The 22,657-nt window shown below is 53.2% G+C and overlaps 1 protein-coding gene across 1 annotated transcript in view; it reads left to right on the forward strand.

Annotated features, from left to right (window-relative positions):
• INTS3 (integrator complex subunit 3) overlaps positions 1-22,651 on the forward strand; it is a 39,629-nt gene extending 16,978 nt beyond the window's left edge. Inside the window, exons 4-30 of the mRNA XM_058660293.1 lie at positions 720-833; positions 1,035-1,119; positions 2,361-2,427; positions 4,493-4,637; positions 5,859-5,988; positions 8,480-8,577; positions 9,855-10,046; positions 10,936-11,023; positions 11,528-11,607; positions 11,999-12,090; positions 12,438-12,544; positions 13,256-13,375; positions 13,658-13,787; positions 14,181-14,235; positions 14,493-14,596; positions 15,018-15,062; positions 15,215-15,334; positions 16,785-16,938; positions 18,521-18,589; positions 19,290-19,365; positions 19,767-19,880; positions 20,057-20,105; positions 21,027-21,194; positions 21,439-21,539; positions 21,680-21,752; positions 22,141-22,297; positions 22,384-22,651. Coding sequence (XP_058516276.1) covers positions 720-833; positions 1,035-1,119; positions 2,361-2,427; positions 4,493-4,637; positions 5,859-5,988; positions 8,480-8,577; positions 9,855-10,046; positions 10,936-11,023; positions 11,528-11,607; positions 11,999-12,090; positions 12,438-12,544; positions 13,256-13,375; positions 13,658-13,787; positions 14,181-14,235; positions 14,493-14,596; positions 15,018-15,062; positions 15,215-15,334; positions 16,785-16,938; positions 18,521-18,589; positions 19,290-19,365; positions 19,767-19,880; positions 20,057-20,105; positions 21,027-21,194; positions 21,439-21,539; positions 21,680-21,752; positions 22,141-22,297; positions 22,384-22,461 — 2,811 coding nt within the window. The 3' untranslated portion in view covers positions 22,462-22,651. The remainder of the gene's footprint in view (positions 1-719; positions 834-1,034; positions 1,120-2,360; positions 2,428-4,492; positions 4,638-5,858; positions 5,989-8,479; positions 8,578-9,854; positions 10,047-10,935; positions 11,024-11,527; positions 11,608-11,998; positions 12,091-12,437; positions 12,545-13,255; positions 13,376-13,657; positions 13,788-14,180; positions 14,236-14,492; positions 14,597-15,017; positions 15,063-15,214; positions 15,335-16,784; positions 16,939-18,520; positions 18,590-19,289; positions 19,366-19,766; positions 19,881-20,056; positions 20,106-21,026; positions 21,195-21,438; positions 21,540-21,679; positions 21,753-22,140; positions 22,298-22,383) is intronic.
• Positions 22,652-22,657: the final 6 nt, after the last annotated feature.

Raw genomic sequence — 22,657 nt, forward strand, 5'->3', positions numbered from 1 at the left:
AAAACCATGAGACCCTGCGCCCATGTGGGAGACCCAGAAAAGCTCTTGGGTCCTGGCTTCAGATCAGCTCAACTCCAGCCATTGAGGCCACTTGGGGAGTGAACCAGCAGATGAAGGATCTTTCTGTCTTGCCTTCTCTCTGTAAATCTGCCTAATAAAAAATAAACCTATGGGGGAAAAAAAAAGTGTAGTTTCAGTCATGCCCCCTTTCTGGAACCTTGGTTCCCTGGTTCATCATCTCCTGGCACTCCCTGCTGTGTCTGGCTAGGTCAGACAGGTCTAAAAGCCTCTTTGGGATCATTTCCAGCTTGTTCAGCTTGTTCAACCAAATCCATCTGCCTTGACCTTTTACTGGCAGATGAAAAGCAGATGGCCTCCACCTGTTTTTGCTCAGCTCATGGCATCAAACAGTATGACATTTCCTAAGAAGGGAGGTAGGGGGACAGGGACAGGACTAGAAGCCTTGCTAGCAGGCCTTCCTGCCTTATTAGAGGATAACTCAGTCCCTTTTCCTGCCTCTGTGTGACAGAGCAAGGGATAATTTTGGGATGGAGGAGTCCCACAGGAGGAGAACATCCAGAGTGGAAAGTGTTTTGCTGCCACTCAGCATCCCACTGGTGCTGCTGCAGTTGGAGAGGCTCGGGGCAGGGACTTCCTCAGGGTGGGAGCAGAAGCCTTAGCCTCAGCTTGCTGGCTGCTCACCAACTCATTTCTCACAGTGCTACCGGGACTTGGCTCTGGTGAGTCGTGACGGTATGAGTATCGTCCTGAATAAAATCAACCAGATACTCATGGAGAAGTACCTGAAACTGCAGGACACCTGCCGTACTCAGGTAAGGCTGGAAGGAAAAGAGAAGATCCTGCTTACAGATGGCAGAAAGCGGATCTTCTTTCTTACTGGGAAGGGGAAGGGTAGGGGGGAATCGGAGGGGCAGCACACCCCACCACCGTGTGCCTGTGTTGTAATGCAATTGAAATTACCTCCTTTCTCAACTTATGGGCTCTGCCCTTCTGTTTCTGCCTGTTTCCTGTAGTTGGTGTGGTTGGTACGGGAATTGGTGAAGAGTGGGGTTCTGGGAGCCGACGGTGTTTGCATGACATTTATGAAGCAGATTGCAGGTGAGTTGGATGGCAGGAGTGTGGAGAAGAGGCGAGAAGCCCAGAGGCTAACCCAGGCCCTGGAGCCGACTCAGCCACTGGAGGACCATTGCTGGGTTGCTTAGACTCTATCCTCCTGGTGATGACATCTTCTGGCTGCAGATATTGCAGACAGCAATTTCCTACCAACCCCAGGGCCTGACAATATTTGGCCCATTTAGCCCATTTAGCCCTTCTTCACTCTGAAGTTGAAGTTTCTTGGCCTGTTGGGTCCTGGGGAGAGGATCAAGGCCCATAATTGTTGCCCTGTCATTTTGCTTTCAGAAGCCTGGATGTATTTCCTGGCTCCGCCCCTGAGTTCTGACCACTTGCTCCCTTGTAATTACGATATCTGATTGGAGCCAGTCTGAGGGACACACTATGTCACCGAACAGACCCTGACATTTTGCTTTTATTATCTATTGTCTTGGCATTGGTTGACTCTCTACCAGTCACTGAATGTTCAGGAGGTCTGTCTGTGCTATTCTCCTACCCCGGATTACGTGTGTCTGTGTGAAATGACCCTGCCTTTTTGCTCATGGGTGTTTGCTCTTCAGGGTTTAACACTGGTGCTCCTGCTTGGATGTGTATGATGAGCCTTCTGTGATGTGTGACTATGTGAATGCTGAATTTTTAAATCAGGACTTGGGGCAAGGCATAGCGTTGTTGTGCTGGCTATTTTAATCCTGTCTCCTGGCACTTTGCTTCCCTGTTGGGTACACCCTGCCCCCACTTCTCGATCCCACAAGAGGTTACACATTGCTTGTGCTCCAGAAAGTTCTGCAGTAAGCACTAAGACTGCAACACCCAGCAGCATGAAACTCTTGCTTTGTCCCAAATCTGAGCAAAAGGACCCCAGCATCCACAGGCTGGGCTGCTGTCGGCCCTGTTGGAATGTCAGCCTTCCTCTCCCACTGGGGTTTTCTCGTGTGTGCTTCTCAGGCATTCCTTTTCAAGGGCTGAAGTGTTCCCCCTTGAATTCCCAGTCCATGGAACCTTTGTTGTCTGAAAAATTTTCAAAGTGTCCCTCCCTTTCTCTCCAGAGGCAAAAGGGGAAGCGAGGTAGCATCCCTAAACAGAAGGCTGTTCTGTTTATCCAGCACTCAGGACCATAACGATGGGATGTTGGGGAGGACCCCCAGGATGAGGCAGAGGTGGACTGGATTTACCAAGTTGTTCATCAGAACTCTTCTCTTTTTTTCTTTCCCCCATTTCAAAAACAGGTGGAGATGTTACAGCCAAAAACATCTGGTTGGCAGAAAGTGTCCTAGATATCCTGACGGAGCAGAGGTAGAGCCGACCGTGAGGGATGGGGCAAGAGCCATATATGCCTGTGAGGGGGGATAAGGATGGGAATGGGAGTGAAGGGGTTATGTGGCCTTAAAGAGAAGAGTCAAGGCAGGGAGAGGCAAGTATGGGCATTACAGTCCCAGCATGGCCTGGGGATGGAGTGGGAAAGAAGGTCTAGAGTGTCTCAGAGCCCAGGAAAATCTGGCCTCATCTGATAAGGGTTTATTTTTGATGCAGACCTCCTTGGAATGTTTCTCTTGCGGGGGCAGTTGGGGGAATGAGCTCAGCTGCGTGGGGCCAGCCAAGCACCCAGGCCTGGCTGGTACCTCTTTCCTCCCTCCAGGTCTGTCAGTCCATCTCAGGCTAGTTTTGAAGTGGCACAGGGATTGTGGGGCAGGGAGTTCTTGGAGATCAGCGGGCGCTGCTGGTCTGCACACAGGGCTCGGAGGCCTCAGGTATAGATGGCGTAAACAGGGGCAGAGGGAACTGTTTGGTCGCCACTTTCCCTGCCCCATCGAGGTAAAGGACGAGACATGTTGTGAGGGTTGTTCTGCATGTGGGAGTGAGGCCTATTCTTGGTCGTGTGGCCTCTGAGCTGATTTCTGAGCCTGTCTCTAGGCAGACACAGTAGTAACCAAATGACTGCCTGAACTAATGCTGTCCGCATCATCTGTTGTCTGAAAGAATAGCCCTCCTGTTATTCACATTTGTGCCCAGGCCTGCCGTGCAGTGCCACCTAGCGCTCCGGGCATGATATGCAGCTGGGCCAGCGCCTGGGGCTGCTGCCACAGCCAGACACATCATGGTAGTCTCTCACTGCGCCGTGGCCTCTCCTGGGTTTCTGTGCTGATCTACCGTGCTGGGCAGAGACTCTTCCCCTCATCTTTTTCTTTTTCTTTATTATGCCATTCAAGGATTAACATATGCTTGGCATTTCTGCCAGAGATGTTCCTGAACAGTGATTTTTCTCATTTTGTTACAAATATCTCCTGTCCCCTCCTTAAAGCTGAGTTTCCCATAGTGCATTGGGTAACAGCCAGAGAACTTCCCTGCCCTATCTGCTCCCCTTCCTACAAACCTCACATCTTTTGATGGAAGTAAATACCTGGAGATTTAAAGCTATGCCCTCCGCGTCCTCCTTCTCCCCCCTTCCAACCAGCTCTCAGACTGTGGGGCTAAATGTAGCAAGTGGGGAATGGGGTCCTGCCTGGCATCCTTGGCTGGTGTTCTCATTCCGTGGAAGGAAAGGGCCAGAGCTTTTTAATTAGGTAACTTGAGCACTTTTCCGGAATCAGGATGTTGCCTGGCTGGATTAATTAAACTCCTTGTCTTCTTCCTGCAGTTCCCTGCCTGCTAATTGATTGCCAAAGCCATTACCAACTGTTTGCTTGGGGAGACAGCTCCCCAGTTTGAGCCCTTGGACACAGCGTTAATTTCAGGACTTGCCCCACTGTATCTTTGTCTCTTCCCCCTTTAAAGTTACAGAGAATGAGCAGTACTGTCCTCATGCCTCTTCTTCCCCAGGGACATTATAAGACTCCTGGGAAAATGAACTTTGCCATCCAAACTCAGGTTGCTTTTTTCCTCAGATAATGATTTTATAAGCAGGTGACTCACTCACTATCTGGGAGTGGGGTCCATAGCTAGAGCGACCCGGGGAAGGATCTGGGGTAGAGTCACCTGGTAGTGCTAAGCCTGACAAGGACAGAAAACCCCAGTGTCCTTGTGCCCCACTTCAGAACTACTGACTTGGGGGACACTTGGGAAGTGTCTCGCCCGGGGTCTGAGCCGGGTTAAACCTGTGGCTTATCTCTGTCTACATTGCCTCATACCCAGCTTGGCTCTCAGTGAATGAGTCAGCAGACAGAGGTTTTACGCGAAAGTTTGCTTTCATTCAGCATTTACCTGTATTGGTCAGTCACCTGGCATGAGTGAGCAAGCACACCACCAGGGAAGCTGCTCCCAGGACCCGCTGGTCCAACATAAGTGAAAGGACTGGAGCCGCATCTGGGGAGGGTGAACAGGTGTAGGTGGGATGCAGGTGCCAGTATCTTTCTTCTTGCAGGGAGTGGGTGTTGAAGAGCAGCATCCTCATCGCCATGGCCGTCTACACATACCTCCGCCTCATCGTGGACCACCACGGCACTGCCCAGCTCCAGGCCCTGCGGCAGAAGGAAGTGGACTTCTGCATCTCACTGCTTCGGGAGCGGGTGAGGGAGGGCAGAGAGACCCAAGATGAGGTATCTCTGGAGGTTTTGTGCATCTGGGCCAGAGATGCCTCCCTAGCGATGGGAGCAGTTCAGGATCAGGTAGGAGGGAGGTGAGATGGGTGTGAAATAGCCCCAGTTCCTAGAAATGCTACCCACATGCTGGTGTCCTGGCAAGGTTCCTAGCCAGCTTCAAGGACACTGTTGTACAAAAGGGACAAACCACTCTGGTGTGCCCACTGTGAGGTTGTCCCCTTCTCTGCTCCCACCTACCCACTGGGTAATTCTCACTGTCAGGTAGTTATGGATTGTCTACTAACAGGTTTCTTTTTTTCTTTTTTTTTTTCACTCTCATTTATTTATATTTTAAGATGTATTTATTTTATGGGAAAGGCAGATCTACACAGAGGAGAGACAGAAAGTCTTCTGTCCACTGGTTCACTCCCCAAGTGGCCACAATGGCTGGAGTTACCCCAATCTGAAGCCAGGAGCCAGAAGCTTCTCCTGGGTCTCCTGCGGGGTACAGGATCCCAAGGCTTTGGGCCATCCTCTCCTGCTTGCCCAGGCCACAAGCAGGGAGCTGGTTAGGAAGTGGGGCTGCTGGTATTAGAACCGGCGTCCATATGGAATCCCAGTACATGCAAGGCAGGGCTTTTAGCTACTGTACTCTCATGCCAGCCCCATACTATCAGGTTTCTTAAGAGCAAGATTCCAGAATTAGGTTGGTGCCGCAGCCACTGGCTATGTTAATATCAGATAAAACTTCAGAGTTCAGTTCTTTTGCTGCACTGGCCATGTGTCTCCGATGGATATTGCTTGGACTACATAGACACAGATTGTTTCCGTCACCACAGATTGTTTTGTTAGACAGAAGGAGTCTTGGGATAGGGTGTCTGAGGCTCAGTCTGCCAATTCTGTCCTTTTGGAACTGTAGACTTGTGGGTGGAGAGGGAAATAGGTTAATAGGAAATGGGGGGGGGGAGAAGGGGGTTGGCTCAGCACTTCCAAGGAAGCTGCTATCCTTGACATCAGTCCCAGCCTCCAGCTCTCTTCCCTGAGTAGCGAGGAGCCAAGCCCTGGGTTCCAAAGGAAGTCGTATAGTCCCTTCACCCTCTTTCCTTTCCTCCCTAGAACATGTTGTTCCTTTGTCCTCTCTCCAGGAGGTAAACAATCCATGTTTTTATTCTCTTTCCTGTCCCCCCTCCTTCCCTCATCCCCATCAAGTTCATGGAATGCTTAATGATTGGCCGGGACCTCGTGAGACTACTTCAGAATGTTGCTAGGATACCGGAATTTGAACTACTTTGGAAAGATATTATCCATAACCCTCAAACCTTGAGTCCTCAGTTCACAGGTAAGTAAGGTCCTGGCCTCTTGACCTTGAAGGTGAGAGGTCACTGAATGTGTCCTTCCATCAGGTGGATGGAACCTCTGGTGGTCAGGCAAAGCTCAGACAAGGCACGCTTTGCCAAATCTAACTAGACTTGGAAATGCAGAGCCACACAACAGTCCATGAGGTTCCTAGACAGCCCTGCTTGGCAGGCAGAGAGCTGAATACTCCTCCCATCCCAGTGGTTCCTTGGCTCAGGAGGTGAGCCAGTGACCAGTTGCCAGCTTCACTGAGTCCAACGGGAGGGTCAGAGGTCAACTTGTGAGACTGAGTCAGTGGGAGGGGCTGGAGGCAGTCCTGTGAGAGAACACCTGTCCCCAAGGGTCATCTCTCCTCTGTCTTGGCTTTGACAAAGGATCCTCTTTTCGGAGGGGCGTGGGTGTCTCTGTGTGTCTTTTCCTGAGGAGGGCCTCTTCCTTTTCCCCAAGACCTGCTGTAGTCTGTACAACCTGGCTTCCCACTCCAACATGCAGTCCCGTCCATGCCACTGCACACGCACACACACAGACACAGAGCACTCATGCAGCGCCTATGCTCAGCAAGAGAGGAAAGTGCTGAGGCTCCCTGATACTCCGGTCGTTGCAGGCTATACTGGACATGTGCCAAATTGCTGAGCGTCGCCATGTGAGGTGCACACACAGCATTAACTCATTCCATGTTCAGGACAGCCCTGTTTGTTGGTGTTTTTATGTCTGCATTTTTTTTTTTAAAGATTTATTTTATTCTTATTACAAAGTCAGATATACTGAGAGGAGGAGAGATAGAGAGGAAGTGGAGCTGCCGGGATTAGAACCAGCGGCCATATGGGATCAAGGCAAGGACCTTAGCCACTAGGCCACGCTGCCAAGCCCATGTCTGCATTTTTTTTTTAAAGTGTTATTTATTTTTATTGGAAAGGCAGATTTATACAGAGAAGGAGAAACAGAAGGATCATACATCCTCTGGTCCCAAGGCTTTGGGCAGTCTCTTTTGCTTTCCTAGGTCACAAGCAGGGAGCTAAATGGGAAGCAGAGCAGCCAGGACAGGAATCAGGGCCCTGTTTCTACCTTTACAAGTAAAGAAAAGGAAATTCAGAGGAAGTAGATCATATTTGTAAGTCCTCATACCTCATAAGTGATAGGTGGTGTTTGGATTCCAATCTTTCTCACTGCAGAGCTTATAATTCTGCCACATCACACTGGTCCAGGAAGACGGGTAGGCTTTCCATCTGCCCTGACCTCAGTGATATGGATAGGAGGCTTGGAAGGCCAGAGAAGAAAAGCTAACTAGCTAGAGCTGGCCATGGGGGTAATGTGGGTTGGAGCAGAACCACAGTGCTGGGTAGAATCCCCACACACTCCTGTCGTGACCTCTCTCTCTTTTTATTTTTTTTTTTTTAAGGGAGAGATTTGTTTTTAGAGGCACAGAATTACTGAGAGAGGAGAGAAATACAGAGATCTCACATCCACTAGTTCACTCCCCAAATGGCTGCAACGGCCAGAGCTGAGCTGATTCAGAGCCAGAAGCCTGGAATTTGTGGGTACAGGAGCCCAAGCATTTGGGCCATCCATCTTGCAGGGAGCTTGATTGGAGGTGGAGCAGCCAGGACTTAGACTGGCCTCCATATGGGATGCTGGCACCAGTGCCTCTCTCTTCGTCTTGTCTTGGAATTTCCCCATGAGCAGGGCACCTGGCTGTCAGTGTCTGGCCCAGTCTCAGCTGTCTTCCACTCCTGGTCCTCACCTTGGCTTCTTTTCTTTCCCCTTACTTCCTCTCACCCTTCCTTCCTCCCCCCCCCCTTTTTTTTTTCTTTCTCTAATATTTACTGATTTAATAGGTAAACAGAAGAGACCTTGTATCTGGTGGTTCACTCCCAAATGCCCACACAGGTAGAACCGGGCCAGGCCAAAGCTAGGAGCGAGAGCCCTTTCTGTATTGTGGGTGGCAGGGATCCTGGTGCCTTAGCCAGCACCAGCCTCCTAGGTGTACGTTAATAGAAAGCTGAGATGGAGAGCAGAGGGGGGACTCAAACCGAAACACTCCAATGATGGGAAGTCAGTGTCCCAGGCAGCATCTTTTTTTTTTAAAGATTTATTTATTTTATTGAAAAATCAGATTCACAGAGACAAGGATAGACAGAAAGATCTTCTGTCCGCTGGCTCACTCCCTAAGTGACTGCAATGGCCGGAACTGACCTGATCTGAAACCAGGAGCCAGGAGCTTTCTTGGGGTCTCCCACATGGGTGCAGGATCCCAAGACTTTGGGCTGTCCTCGACTGCCTTCCCAGGCTACAAGCAGGGAGCTGGATGGGAAGTAGAGCAGCCAGGATTAGAACCGGCACCCATGTGGGATCCCGGGCTCATGCGAGGAAAGGATTTTAGCCACTAGGCTACTGTGCCAGGCCCCAAGCAACATCTCGGCCACTGATCTAAATGCCCTCCCCTCTCTTTGCTCCATTCTTCTGCCCTTGTTCAGGTATCCTGCAACTTCTTCAGTCAAGAACATCCCGGAAGTTTCTAGCCTGTCGTCTCACCCCGGATATGGAGACTAAGCTCCTCTTCATGACATCCCGGGTAAGCTGACCTGCTGTAACAGGGAGAGGAGTTTCAGGGACTAGCTTGTTTCTTGCTTGAGGCAGCAGACCTGCTACCACTGAGCACTGACCACAGGAGTGGTGTTTAAATGGGTGGCCTTGATCTGTTTGCTGCTGGCTGTTTTCCTTTGTTTAGTCTGTGCCTGCACATTGGACATGGTGCTAAGAACTGCAGTGTAGTGTTGAGTAAGAGCTACAGTTCTAACTCTTGGTGAAGCTTGCAGCCCTGAAAGCATCAATTGCATGCAAGTACTGTCATTCACAAGTATAAGTGTGCTATATAGGGGTAGAGCAAGAATGTTCACTTGGGGTTCCAGATGTGGCTGAATGACGACTGATCTACTTAAGGAGCACGTGTGTTAGAGGTGGAGCTTCCTGGTACCACTCCCCAGAGAAGTGGCTGAGAAGTCTAGCCTAGCAGGCTTCCCAGGCAGTTCCTCTGCAGCCAGTCCGGCAGCAGGGAACCCTGATCCTAACCAGTTTTGCATTTCCCCAGTCATCCAAGAAAACTGGTGAGGGCTGTGCTGTGTCAGGTGGTAGCCACTGGCCACATGTTGCCGTTTCTGTGACATTACTTGTGATGAAGTAAAAAGCTAAAACTCAAGTGTCTCATTTGCAGTAGCTGAGTTTCGAGCTCCAAGTAGTCACCATCATTGCACAAAGTCCTGTTGGACAGTGCTGATCTAGATGTGTCTTTGTGTTTGTTTGGCTTTCTGCTCTATTTTGGTTTTCTTCTGACGAGAATAGAGGAAAACCAGATCCTTCTCCTTATTTAGTATTGCTTTTTGTAACCATTTGGGGTGTGTGTAGGGGAAGAGCTCGCAGGGGAAGTGTGTGCCTTCGCTGCTGGTCCAGTCGGGTCACCCGGCATCAGGAGCTCTCGTCAAGGCTGAGTGGTGAACAGGCTTCACTCCTGCGCCTGAGCCTCTTTCCCTGCTGTTCACCAGTGGCAGAAGAAGAAAGAGAAGGATTATCCTTATGACCAGAGAATTAGTGACTGGTACAGAAGGGAATCAAAAGTGGAGTGCAGTGACAGGCAGGGGTAAATGGAGTATCAGGTCAGTGGCAAGAGTGCATCCCTGACATGCTAGGCCTTGCCAGGGAGGGAAGTCTTCAGAGACAGGGCAAGCTAAGAGGAAGTGTTGGGAAGAAATGGCAGTCGAATCAAGCCTGGGGTTGTCTAGTGCTCATGTTGCTCTGCCTAGCACCCTACCCTTGATTCCAAGTTTTCTTTTCCCAACTTGCCCCTTCTCCTAGGTGCGATTTGGCCAGCAAAAGCGGTACCAGGATTGGTTCCAACGGCAGTACCTGTCCACCCCCGACAGTCAGTCTCTGCGCTGTGACCTCATCCGCTACATCTGTGGGGTGGTTCACCCTTCGAACGAAGTACTCAGCTCAGATATCTTGCCCCGATGGGCCATCATTGGTTGGCTCCTGACGACCTGTACGGTGAGAGCCTAGGCCATGTGGTACAGGATATTGAGATGTGAAGGGCACCTCTTCATGGTCCACGTACCTCCTTGCTTCTTGTTGCTCCAGGGCCACCTGACCCCTCAGGACCCTTCTTCTCGTCTGGTTCTCTGGATATTTCATTCTCCTGTCCCACCTCCTTTAAGGCCTCAAGAAGTTGGGTTGCACTCATTGTTTCCCACCCAGGGTTCATCTGCCACGTTAGTGCCTGCTAGCCCTGGAGCCTGGCTCTCTGAGGAAGGTGTTCCTTCTTGATGTGGTTATTCCACTAAATTGTCCCTTCCCGGGATTCAGGACTGGCATTCCTTACACCACACCTCTGTGCCTCTTGGCATCAGCTTTGGTATTTCCTTCTCCAAATAGTGAACACACAGGTGGCCATTTTCCTTCCCAAAGTTTTCCTCCCTGTGCCTGGGGTGGAAAACTCTGGTCTCTGGCACCTGGCTGCCCCCTGACCTCTTCTGACCGGGTTCTGCCTTCCCCTTCTGCGTGAGTCCTTGGCCATGCTGATTCAGATGTAGCAGCAGACCCCCTCATGGGGTCTCCTCTTCAGGAGTAGTCTGTGAGCTCAGGGGTGGTTGTGAACTCCTCAGCCCAAAGGTTTCCCCTCATGGGGATCAGGGATGCACACTTTAGGATGTGTGAAGCACCCACGCCAGCACTGTTCACCGTGGTGGGTGAGACCACAGGGTCACTCAAACAACACAGGCGCAGGTACAGCTCTCCCCATGGGGTTCCATCCTGTGTCATTAGGAACCAAAATTCTTGGATGAGACAGCCCAGCAGGCCTGGAATCTATCTTGGCCTCCATGGACAAGGGGCTGGTTGGTGAGGTCAGCTGTGTTTTTTCCTCCCTTCTCTTTTCTAGTCAAATGTTGCTGCCTCTAATGCCAAGCTGGCTTTGTTTTACGACTGGTTGTTCTTTAGCCCTGACAAGGACAGCATTATGAACATAGGTATGTGACTAAGACCAAGCTGAGCCACTGCCCCACCCCCAGGCCCCGCTACCTTGTCCTGGTGATGGCATTCATAAATCGCAGGCTGTGAGGAGTTTGAGGCAGCTTATCTGGTACCAGTTCCGGTGTTCCTCATCAGTTCTCCCTTGACCTAGAAGGAAAATTGCTTTGATGAGGCTAAGCCATCACCCCACCCCCTTCTCCCCACAACCTTTTGCCTAGGCTTTGTGTTGAGGGAGGGGGGACGGCAAGGAAGTGACTCGCCCACATTCCGCTTTTCTGTTACTTCTGCCTTTGTTCAGCAAGTTGAATGCTGGGGACAAGAAGGGAGGGAAGGGGGCTAAGCTGAGAGAGGGACTGCCTGCTCTTAGATCTACCCAGTGGCAATGGGGGAGAGGGAACAGGGTTATGGGTTATCGGTTATGGGTATGGGGTTATGGTGTTTTGTGGAGATGGAGACAGGCTGTCTGATGTAGAGGGACCCTTTAATTCCACATTCTCTAGAACCAGCCATCCTGGTCATGCATCACTCCATGAAACCCCACCCAGCCATCACTGCCACACTCCTGGACTTCATGTGCCGTGTAAGTGTCAGCCCCTTTGTTTTCTCCCCAGTCCTGAATGTGCAGAGCCTCTACAGTCTGCCTGGAGTGCTTGGTGACTGGCTCTCCCTGGGGCCCTTTGGCTAGGTCTATGGGTCGTATCACCTAGTCCTCCTGTATTTCTGCCTCTCCAAGTGGCTCTTCCCATGTTTCTGGCAGCTTCTCCGCCACAGGGACAATGTCTCCAGGTAGACTGCAGTGTCATTGAGGAATATTTAGGTTTAGTAAGAGTTTTCCACATTAACGCCTAGACTGAACCAGTCAGGAATCCTACTGTCCAGTCTGCATCCCCTCAGCAAAACCAGAACAGCATCGAGAACTGTCTACATGGAGAGTCCTGTGTTCATTCTTTCCTTCCCTCCTTCCCTTCCAGATCATTCCCAACTTCTATCCACCATTGGAGGGCCACGTGCGACAGGGTGTCTTTTCCTCCCTCAACCACATTGTGGAGAAGCGGGTCTTGGCGTAAGGAACTGACAACTGAGGTTGGGGAAGGGTTGTGTTGCTGAGGTCTAGCTGCTGGCAGGTCAGGCCTGTCCTAATACTGCCATGGCCCTCCTGGCCTTTTCCTTTAATGGTGTGGAGTTCTGATTCTACTGTGCTGGGCCACATCCTCTTGAGTTATAGAGAAATTTCTCTCTTACTTTGTTTTTACCTTATATCACAAAAGGCTTCAGTTGCCTTCTGTTGGCTTTGTCCAAGGGCCTGGGAGTGGCCCGACTATACTGATTGGGCTCAGACCTCTTTTTAACTCCAGGTTGAATTAGAAATGAGGGGCTCTCATGTTGACTTTCCTTTGCATTCCCTGTTAGACACTTGGCTCCCCTATTTGACAACCCTAAATTGGACAAAGAACTGCGGGCAATGCTGAGAGAGAAGTTTCCTGAATTCTGCAGCTCTCCATCGCCCCCTGTGGAAGGTGTGTGCCCCCTCATCCTGTCACCTGTGTTGGAGGAAGGAGGAGACATCCCGGGCTCTCCAGCCAGAGCCTCTTAGGATGTCCTCGCTGTGGTTCTCTGCCTCTGTGACAGTGTTCACCTCAGTTCTCCTTCCTGGTGTTCTCTTTTCATTCCTCTCTCTGTTGTCTCTCTTGGTTCTCTCCCTTGAGCCAGTCTTCTCTGACCTTCACTAATCTTTCTCTTAACTGTTACTTGTTCCCTTTGCTGTCTTCTCAGTAGGTAGAAGCCTTTCATGGGATGTGTGCTCATCTGCCTTTGATGCTCCCCGTTGTCTTGTCACTTCTCATCTCTTTAGTTGCTGACGAGAGGTTGTCATGTTGGTTCTCAAACCTTGCTCCCAACTCCAAACTGCCGCCTGTGGGGCATAAGCAGAGAAAAGCAGTCCTTGTCAACTTGGTTGTTGCACGTTACAGTGCCCAGGGGACTGCTACAAAGTCTAACTCCTGACTCAGCCAACCACAGTAGACTCCGGTCCTGCGCTTTCTTACTCCTTGTGACCATCCCACTGCAGGCCATGGAAGCTGTGAGGACAAGAAGGCTGTCCTTCCAGTCAGTCCTCTTTCCAGGGTCTTAAAACTAGATGTGCATTGCAGTCTCCCCTTCCCAGAAACATGGGGGTGTGTTAGAAGGCCAAGGAGGGTGGCAAACCCTGGTTTCCCTTGACTCCCAAGTCAAAATCGAGGAGCCAGTTTCCATGGAGATGGACAACCATCTGTCGGACAAGGATGAGAGTTGCTATGACAATGCAGAGGCGGCCTTCAGTGACGACGAGGAGGACCTCAACAGCAAAGGTGAGGTGGCAGCCTGAGGTGGCTTGGGGTGGCGCCCCTGGGAGGAACAGTTCTCTGCTGTCTCCTCAAGTTTTATTGTCAGGGTTCCTGGATGAGGCTTCTGGTCCAGAGTCTGTTCTTAACAGTGCGGGGCCAGGAAGGAAAGAAGCGGTTCCAGGGCCTGTTTGCCTGTAAGAGCTAGGACACGTACACGGGGAGGCACTTGTTACTGACCCGCGAGGAAGGGACACGTGTCCAAGGGGTCTGGCCGCAGCTGGCGCTGAGCCAACTAACTTCCTTCAGGAAAGAAGAGAGAATTTCGCTTCCATCCCATCAAGGAGACAGTGGTGGAGGAACCAGTGGACATCACCCCTTACCTTGACCAGCTGGACGAGTCCCTAAGAGATAAAGTTTTGCAGCTGCAAAAGGGGAGGTAGGTGCAGACACTGTCCCCCCACCTCGGGAGTCTAGCATGGCTTCTCTGCCTGCTGCCCCAAGGCCATGGCCAAATGGTGCAGTCTGTGCTGGGGAGCATGGGCCAGGAGTGGGGTGACCTCGTCTCCCAGCACCTCAGAATCTACCTCCTAGGCTCTGGGGGAACCCAAGCAGGACTGATAAGGAGTTTCCCAAGTTTTCTATGGGTGTCTACCCAGAAAGCAGCAGCTTCCGCCCCAGCGCTGCCCCACCCCGCTACCTTCACTGTGGTCTGAGACACAGAGCGCCTTTGTCCTGTGTCTGTGCATGCGTGTGCGTGTGCCCCGGGCATGAGCCCTGCCCTCTGCTCTCGTGTGTGTTCCTGAGATTTCCTCTCACTTCCGCACTGCAGTGACACGGAAGCCCAGTGTGAGGTCATGCAGGAAATCGTGGATCAGGTCTTGGAGGTGAGGAAGAGTCCAGTCCCTTAGGGAGGAAGCAGCCCAGCCTGCCCAGCTCAGAGCCCTCCCCTCCTACTGTGTCTCCTGGGAACCTACTCCCTGACTCCTTCCTTTCCCACCCCCTTCCCCTGAGATGGGAGGTGGAGGGATGGGGGGCTTGCTCTTCGCAGAGGTAGAAGCAGGTGACTCCAAGGTTTGGAGGAGAGGGGCAGTGAGGCCTGGGTCTGCGTGATCTCCCCACCTTTGTCTCCCTCTCCCCTTAGGAAGACTTTGACTCGGAGCAGCTGTCTGTCCTGGCTTCCTGCCTCCAGGAGCTCTTTAAGGCCCACTTCCGAGGCGAGGTGCTACCCGAGGAGATCACCGAGGAGTAAGGCTCACCTAGCTGACCCCTGGGCCTCGGGAGCCACTGGTGTGCGCTTGCAGCCAAGTGCAAGAGACCAACTTGTTCCTTTCGTGCTCACATATGCAGAAGCATTTCAATACGGTTAATGTTTACCCACTGAGTATCAGGGGTCCTGGTTCGGTGGTCTGGCATCTCCTCCCTGTGCTTCCAGCTTCTGCTGCTGAGCCTCACAGCCCAGCCCCTGCTGCTGCAGGTGAAATAGGACCCTGGCCTGGCCTTTGCCCGAAGGACAGGAGTCTCTCTCACCTTTGGGGGTGATAACAGCACATTGTGGTTCCAAGCCCCGCAGCAGAAAAGCAACAGCAGGCTGGCATCCTTCATAATGTCCACCTGCTGTGCAGCCGCTCCCTGTGCACCGCCCCTCTTATATAACCTCCTCCCGCAGGTCCCTGGAGGAGTCAGTCGGAAAGCCCCTCTACCTGATATTCAGGTAAGCCCCACCCAGCCCTTGTGCGTTCCTGTCCTACGGCAGGAATGAGGAAGGAGGGCCCCTGCAGTGGGCACAGACAGTGCCTGCCAGCCCCAAAGCCCCCTGGGAGAGTGTGCTTGTGGTGGAGCCCCACCTCCATTCCCCACCTCCAGGAACCTGTGCCAGATGCAGGAAGACAACAGCAGCTTCTCTCTGCTTCTGGACCTTCTCTCCGAGCTCTATCAGAAGCAGCCCAAGATTGGCTACCACCTGCTCTACTACCTGAGGGCCAGGTGGGTGTGGCCCCTGTTGAGCAATTCAGCACTGGTCATCCTGAATGGCCCCCTTTGCCCACATGCCATACAAATTACCTTTGTAAAGTGTATGGCTGTGGTTTTTAGTACTTTTTTTTTATGTGTTTTTTTTTTATTCATTAATTGCATTGTATTATGTGACACAGTTTCATAGGTACTTGGATTCTCCCCACCCCTCCCCAAACCCTCCCACCATGGTGGATTCCTCCACCTTGTTGCATAACCACAGTTTTAGTACTTTTTTGAAGTTGTACAGCTATTACACAAAGAAACCCCAGCCACATGCAGCAACAGCCACTGTCCTGTTCTTCCACCTGATCTGCACACTGACCTGGGTGACTTGTATACATGGAGTCAGGCGGTGTGTGACCCTCTGTGACTCAGTGGTCCTCGCTTGGCATGTTTTCACATTTCAGATGTGTAGTAACATCTGTCAGCCCTTCCTTCCTTGCTGTGGGCAGATAACAGGCCAGTGTGTGGATGTATTCTGTTTGACCCATGTCAGACATTTGAGTTATTTGGTGTCTGAGGCTCTGGCTAGCACAGCTGCTATGAGCATTCCCACACAGGCTTAGGGGTGAGCCACAAGCTGTCAGTTGCTCGGAACACAGCTGGCACTGCAGGAAAGGGGGTGGGACTGCAACTGTTCCCTGCTCCCTCCAGGAATGAGTGCAAGTTCCCATTCCCCCACCTGCTCCCAGCATGTGGCTGGCTTTTTCACTCCAGCCTTTCTGGGTGGTGTGACATGGGCCCTCAGTGTACTTTTTCTCTGCATTTCCCTGCTTATTGACCATTTATAGGTTTTCTTTGGAGAAAAATCTTTAATCCTTTACCATTTTTAAGTCTTTTTGTTATTGACTTTTTTTTTACCCCGCTCCCCCACCACATTGACTTTTAAAAATCTGTTATATACTTTGGATGCAAGTCCCTTATCAAATACACTGTTTGCGAATGTTTCTTCCCCCTCTGTAGATTGTCTTTTTCACCTTTTTGATGGCCTCCTTTGAAATAAGAAATGCTCAGTATTTATGGAGTCAAATCTACTAGATTTTTCCATTTCCCACTTAGGCTTTTGTCTCCTGTGTTATCTCCTGAGAACTGTGTTTCAGGCTTTAGAGTGAGGCCTGTGAGTGGTCTCAGACTGGCTTTGTGTGTGACAAGGGGCTGGAGGCAGACAGCAAGAGGGAACCTCCACAGATTGGCCCGAGCCTTTTTCTGCTGCCCTACCCCTTAGCAGTCAGCAGCTCCACTGCTTTGGGTTGGAGCCCTGAGGAAGGATGGGGACAAAGGAGAAGGGTTCCTGGTTGTCCTCTAAGTTGTGAAGGTCTTGGGGAAGACAAGGAGGCATGGGACAGAAGAGAATTCTAGAATTCTAGGATCGCTCGAGTGGGGAAGCAGGCTGTCGACCTAAGCCCACCTGCTCTTGCAGTAAAGCCGCTGCTGGGAAGATGAACCTCTACGAGTCATTTGCTCAGGCCACCCAGCTGGGCGACCTGCACACCTGCCTGATGATGGACATGAAGGCTTGCCAGGAGGATGACGTGCGGCTGCTATGCCACCTCACACCCTCCATCTACACAGAGGTCAGTGCTTCCAGCTCTGTCCATGCAGGGGCATGGGCACCAGGGTCCAGGGCTGCCAGGAGACTACCAGGCTCCGAGCAAGCTTGGAACATTACACAATGCCACTGCTCCTTTGCTCATGCTGCTCACCTCCATGGGCCACTGGTGGACACACTGCAGCTAGCCGCCTCTTTGGTTTAGCAGGTTGTGAGTCAGGAATCTGGGCCTCTATATGTGATGCCTCAGCTTCAGCCCATCTTTGGGATCCGGAGTAGAGGCCCTAAGCCCAGCGTTCCTCTGACAGCCCAGCATGGGTTCTCTCCAGTGGTTCCTGAAGACCAGGACTTGTGTGGTGGAAACTCACTTTCATTTCCCCTGGTTCATGCGCAGGCTTCTCCAGGAACAAGGACGTAGGAGGAAGAGCTCTTCCTTCTCTTGGTGACAGTTCCCAGGAATTGGGAAACTGGGGCCCAGGGTGTGGGCCTGACAGGAGGAACCGTGATCTCGGTCACACTGGAGGAGGGGGCAGAGAGAGGCGCAGATGCCACCAAACACAAGGCACCTCCCTCCCCTTGCTCCTTCCTGCTCCTGGGGGGCCTGCCACCCCCACACATCCCCGCAGACCTGCTCTCTCCATGGTTTTGCCCGTTTGCCTGAGCGTCAGCATAGAATGTATATGTGCTTGTGTTCCCATATGGAAGCAGCCATTGAGTCCAGCCCCTTCAGCTCCCTCGTATCCCTGGGTAGCTGCCCATTGCTTTCCTTATACAGACACACACACACTATGCCTGACACACCAACATCCCTTATCTTGTGCACACAACAATAGTAAAATGGGCATGCATTTGGCGCAGTAGTTAAGATGACACTCAAGGTGCCCACATTGCCATAACTGAGTTCCTGGTTCAAGTCCTGGCTTCACTGCCAATCCAGCTTCCTGCTAACAGCCAATGATGGCCCTGCCACTCAGTGAGGAGACCCACGTTGAACCTTAGGTTCCTGGGTTTGTCCTGGCCAACCCCAGATGCTGTAGGCACTTGGGAAGTGACCCGGTGGGAGAGAAATCCATCTCTGTCCCGCTTTTCTGCCCTTTAAATAAATAAATAATCAAATGATGGAATTTGAGGGTTTTTTGACTAGATTCCTGCCCGCATAGCTGTGGGGTCTCTGTTTAAGGGCGTGGTGTTCGTGCCATATTTGTTGCTCCAGCCAGACCCTTAGCATGTGAAGAGGAGGCAGGAAAGTCGGTTATGAGGCCAAAGTCCAAGGGTCAGGTGTTAGTGTTATGAGACAGTGGGTTAAATCACTGCCTGTGATGCCAGCATCTCATGTGAGCATCAGTTCGAGTCCCAGCTGTTCCACTTCCAATGCAGCTCTCTGCTAATGACCTAGGAAAAGCAGCAGAGGATGACCCAAGTGCTTGGGACCCTGCACTCATGTGGGAGACCCGGAGGAAGCTCCTGGCTCCTGGCTTTGATCTGACCCAGCCCTGGCCAGGAGTTAACTGACAGACAGATTTTTTTTCTCTCTGTTACTCTTTCAAATAAATATGTAATTCCTTTTTAAGTCAGGTCCACCCTCATTTTCTTCTTTTTCTTTCTAGTTTCCAGATGAGACGCTAAGGAGTGGAGAGCTGCTGAACATGATTGTGGCTGTTATTGACTCTGCGCAGGTAAGCTCAGAGCTCTGACTTGCCCAGAGGAGCCTCCAGAGTAGGGCTGGGGACCTCGGGCACTCTGCTTCCTCCCCAGACATGCACGCAGGACCCCATGCTCTGTGAGCACGCAGCCAAGCTCAGGAAGGCTGGCCGGGCTCAATCTGTCCTGCGTGGTCCCCCTTACTCTCCGTGTGCTTTGAGTGCACCTATGCCCACCTGAAGAGCTCAGCGTTGTGTGGTTAGCTGTCAGCTGGCTGCCTCTTGCCATGGGATGGACAGAGTCAGGCTGTCCCTGCCTGACTACCCCACCGTGCTCAGCACCTCTCAGGTCGGACCTGGGTCCCCCATGAGCCCCAATCCCGGCTCACGAGGGGCACTCTGCCCCCAGCCGCCTCCTGCCTTGCCCTTGCCCTGGCCACCTCTCAGTGCAGGGCCTGGCCACCCACCTCTTCAAACCCAGCTCAGGTCAGCTAAGCAGGTGCCCAGCCTTGCTGTGTCCTTGGGGTATGGGGAGGAGCTTCCATCGATGTTTTTGCTCCAGAGTAAACTGCGGCTGTGTTCATCATCTGCAGCCTTCCTCACTGCTGTGTACACCCTGTCCCTGTCAGCGTGGTCTTCACTGCCCAATTTCCTCTCCTGAGCCACCTCCTGCTCCTCCTTCTGGCCTCTTCGCCTCCACGAACTAATGGTTTGCCCTCCCTCTGCTCCTCCTCAGCTCCAGGAGCTGGTGTGCCATGTGATGATGGGCAACCTAGTCATGTTTCGGAAAGACTCAGTGCTCAACATACTCAGTGAGTGACTAACTCTCCCAGCTTGCTGGGAGCGCACCAGAGCGGCCACCCTGTGTGCCCTCCAGCTCGAGGGCAGCTGGGGCTGGCAAGTGAAGGGGACAGAACACCCCTCCGCCCTGCTGCATGTCTTGGGCCATGTCTGTATGGATCTCTGTCTTGCCGTGTGGAATGGAAAGACTTGGGCTTGCCCCTCAGACTGGGGTTGATGGGAACCCAGAAGCTGTGTGAAGCCTAGACATGGGCATTTTGTGGAATGAGACTTGGGACCACTGTCCCCACTTGTACTGTCTCTGCTCAGGGTGCTGGTCATCCAGTTGGATCAGCTGTGTGTGTGTGTGTGTGTGTGTGTGTGTGTGTGTGTGTGTGTGTGTGTCAGACAGAAATGCTTCTCTCTGTCTCAGTCCAAAGCCTAGACTGGGAAACCTTTGAGCAGTACTGTGCCTGGCAGCTCTTCCTGGCCCACAACATCCCCTTGGAGACCATTATCCCTATCCTGCAGCACCTCAAGTACAAAGGTGAGTGGGCGATGAGGGTCCCTTCACCCCCACAAGGCAGATGCGTGCAACTTCTCTGCTGCTTACCACCTGCCCGCATGCCGAGACCTGAGCCAGGCGGGTCAGTGTCCTTGGCAGTGGCTGTCAGTGGGGCTGGGTGAGGTACGCGCCCTGAGCAGCCTGGCCTGTCCCCACAGAGCACCCCGAGGCCCTGTCCTGCCTGCTGCTTCAGCTCCGGAGAGAGAAGTAAGTTGTCCTCTCTCCCCGGCCCACTCCCTCTGCAGCTCCGGGCCTCAGTCCCAGCATTCCAAGAGCTGCTATCCTTTCCAGTTCTGCCCCATTCTTTCCTATCATTGCCATCTACTTGTTTTACCCTCCCTCTCAGTGTGACTTACAAACAAGTGACTCCCCGGGGACCTAGGCTTCCTCTTGACTTCACCCCCTGCCCACAGGAGCTGCCCTTGGAGGTGGGGGCCGGACATCCCCATTTCCTGCTGCTACAGCAGTTCTAGTCCCAGTGGCTCCTGCCCCAAGCCCTCTCCGACGCTGCTGCAGGCCTCCACAGGCTAATCCAAGAGGAGAATGGGCCAGCACAGAGGGCTGTCACCGTGCCATCCCTTGGCCTGCCGGCCCACTGTGCTCCTGCATACAGGGTGCAGGGGCCATCTCCCGTCAAAGTCCCTTGGGTAGTGGCTATGGGTCAACTCCTTCCTGCCTTCTTGCCTGCCTTTCACCTTTTGCCTCTTGCCTAAGAGACTGGAAATGGTCCAGTGTCCTGGGAGAAGTGGCACGTTGATAGGACTGTGGAAGGGGAGGAGGAGGAGGCTCTACCTGCAGGCCCTCCCACCACCCCCAGCGAGCAGGGTTTGTCCTCTTGCCGGCTGGACCCATTTCCTTTTCCTGACTCTTCTGGGGGAAGTGGGGGAGGGGCCGCAGGCTTCCTTCCCGGCAGCCATGCACGTGCCCTTCTCTTGGGCCACGCAGGCAGGAGAGTCTCACTTCTCCTGGCTCCCGCAGAGAGAAGAGGGAGAGGGATGTGAAAGTAGGAACATGGCACGGGACTTCCGGGGTGGGGCCAGGACGGGGCTGGCATCTGGGAAATGAGCGAGTGCCAGAGATGCAGCTGCTGCAGGCCAGCTGTGAGGTCCCTCCCCTCCCCACCCCCAGGCCCAGCGAGGAGATGGTGAAGATGGTGCTGAGCCGGCCCTGCCACCCCGACGACCAGTTCACCACCAGCATCCTGCGGCACTGGTGCATGAAGCACGATGAGCTGCTGGCAGAGCACATCAAGTCTCTGCTCATCAAGAACAACAGCCTCCCTCGCAAGAGACAGAGGTGGAGCCCGTACCCCACCCTGCCACCCCACCATCCTGAGGCCCAGGCTGGTGGCCTGCACGCAGGCTGCACGGGGGGTTACCACTGCCTGGTGCACAGGCGACACCTAGTGGTCAGGAGCCAGCAGGGCCCCACCCCAGGCCTCCTTGGATCTCCCACCTTGGGCTGCGAGTGTCTGGGTGGTGCGGGGATCTTGACCCCTTGGTCCTGCTGGAGCTGACTGTCCCTGGTGGTTTGCATGCAGCCTGAGGAGCTCCAGTAGCAAGCTGGCCCAGCTCACCTTGGAGCAGATCCTGGAACACTTGGACAGCCTGCGGCTCAACCTGACCAACACCAAGCAGAACTGTATGCCTCCCACCCTCTCTCCCAGGAGCCAGGCTGGGGTGGGGGGGCAGGACAGCCTGGGCTGGAACCCAAGTCCCTCGGAGAAGAGACATTACCCTTGGGCACAGCTCATTGTCCTTCCCGGCTCTCCCTTTCTCTAGTTTTTAGCCAGACCCCAATTCTCCAGGCGCTGCAGCACGTCCAGGCGAGCTGTGACGAAGCCCACAAGATGAAGTAAGGCTCCACCCGCTTTGGGGAGGTCCTGGGAAAGGGCCAAGAGGGAGGCCTGCCAGGGACAGAGACCCTGGGATTGGAGACAGAGATCTAGGGGTCAGCATGGTGGCATACAGCATGCCTTCCTGGTGCTGGTTCAACTCAATGATTCGCACCCAGCTCCCTGCGAATGCCCCTGGGAGGGGTTCAGACCCCTTCTCCTGTCTCCTGTTTTTCACCTGGCACAGTCTTAGCTGTTGAAACCATTTGTGGGTGAACCAGCAGATGGAAGTCCTCTCTCATTCTGCGTTTCAAAATAAGTACATGTTGGAAAGCCAGAGAGAGCCCTAGGCCAGGTAGCCGTGGGCGGAGCAGGATGCAGGGCGCTGAGGGCTCCTCCCTGTCCCAGGTTCAGTGACCTCTTCTCCCTGGCGGAGGAATACGAGGACTCCTCGGCCAAGCCCCCCAAGAGCCGCCGGAAAGCGGCACTGTCCAGCCCGCGCAGTCGGAAGAACGCCACGCAGCCGCCCAACGCCGAGGAGGAGTCCGCCTCCAGCAGCGCCTCGGTGAGGCCGGGGGCCCAGGCTGGGCTAGGGGCAGGAGGGCGGCGCAGTGGCCAGGCACTCACTGCGTTCCTCCACTGTCCTTACAGGAGGAGGAAGACACGAAGCCGAAGCCCACTAAGCGAAAACGAAAGGGGTCGTCCGCAGTGGGTTCTGACAGTGACTGAGACCCTGTGTTCCCCCCACACACCCCAAATTGGACTGCCCTCCCCCCATCAGTGAATCACAGGTTAATGGGGGACGGGGAGGGAACAGGGGTTACCCCCTCCACACCCCGCTGCCTTGGACAGGCAGAGCTGCGTGGGAAGCTGCCCCCCTCTAAAAAGCAGAGGCCACCCTGCTTCCCCCAGCCTCCCTGGGCGA

Source organism: Ochotona princeps, chromosome 2 (genome assembly GCF_030435755.1).
Source record: "Ochotona princeps isolate mOchPri1 chromosome 2, mOchPri1.hap1, whole genome shotgun sequence".
Classification (NCBI taxonomy): Eukaryota; Metazoa; Chordata; class Mammalia; order Lagomorpha; family Ochotonidae; genus Ochotona; species Ochotona princeps.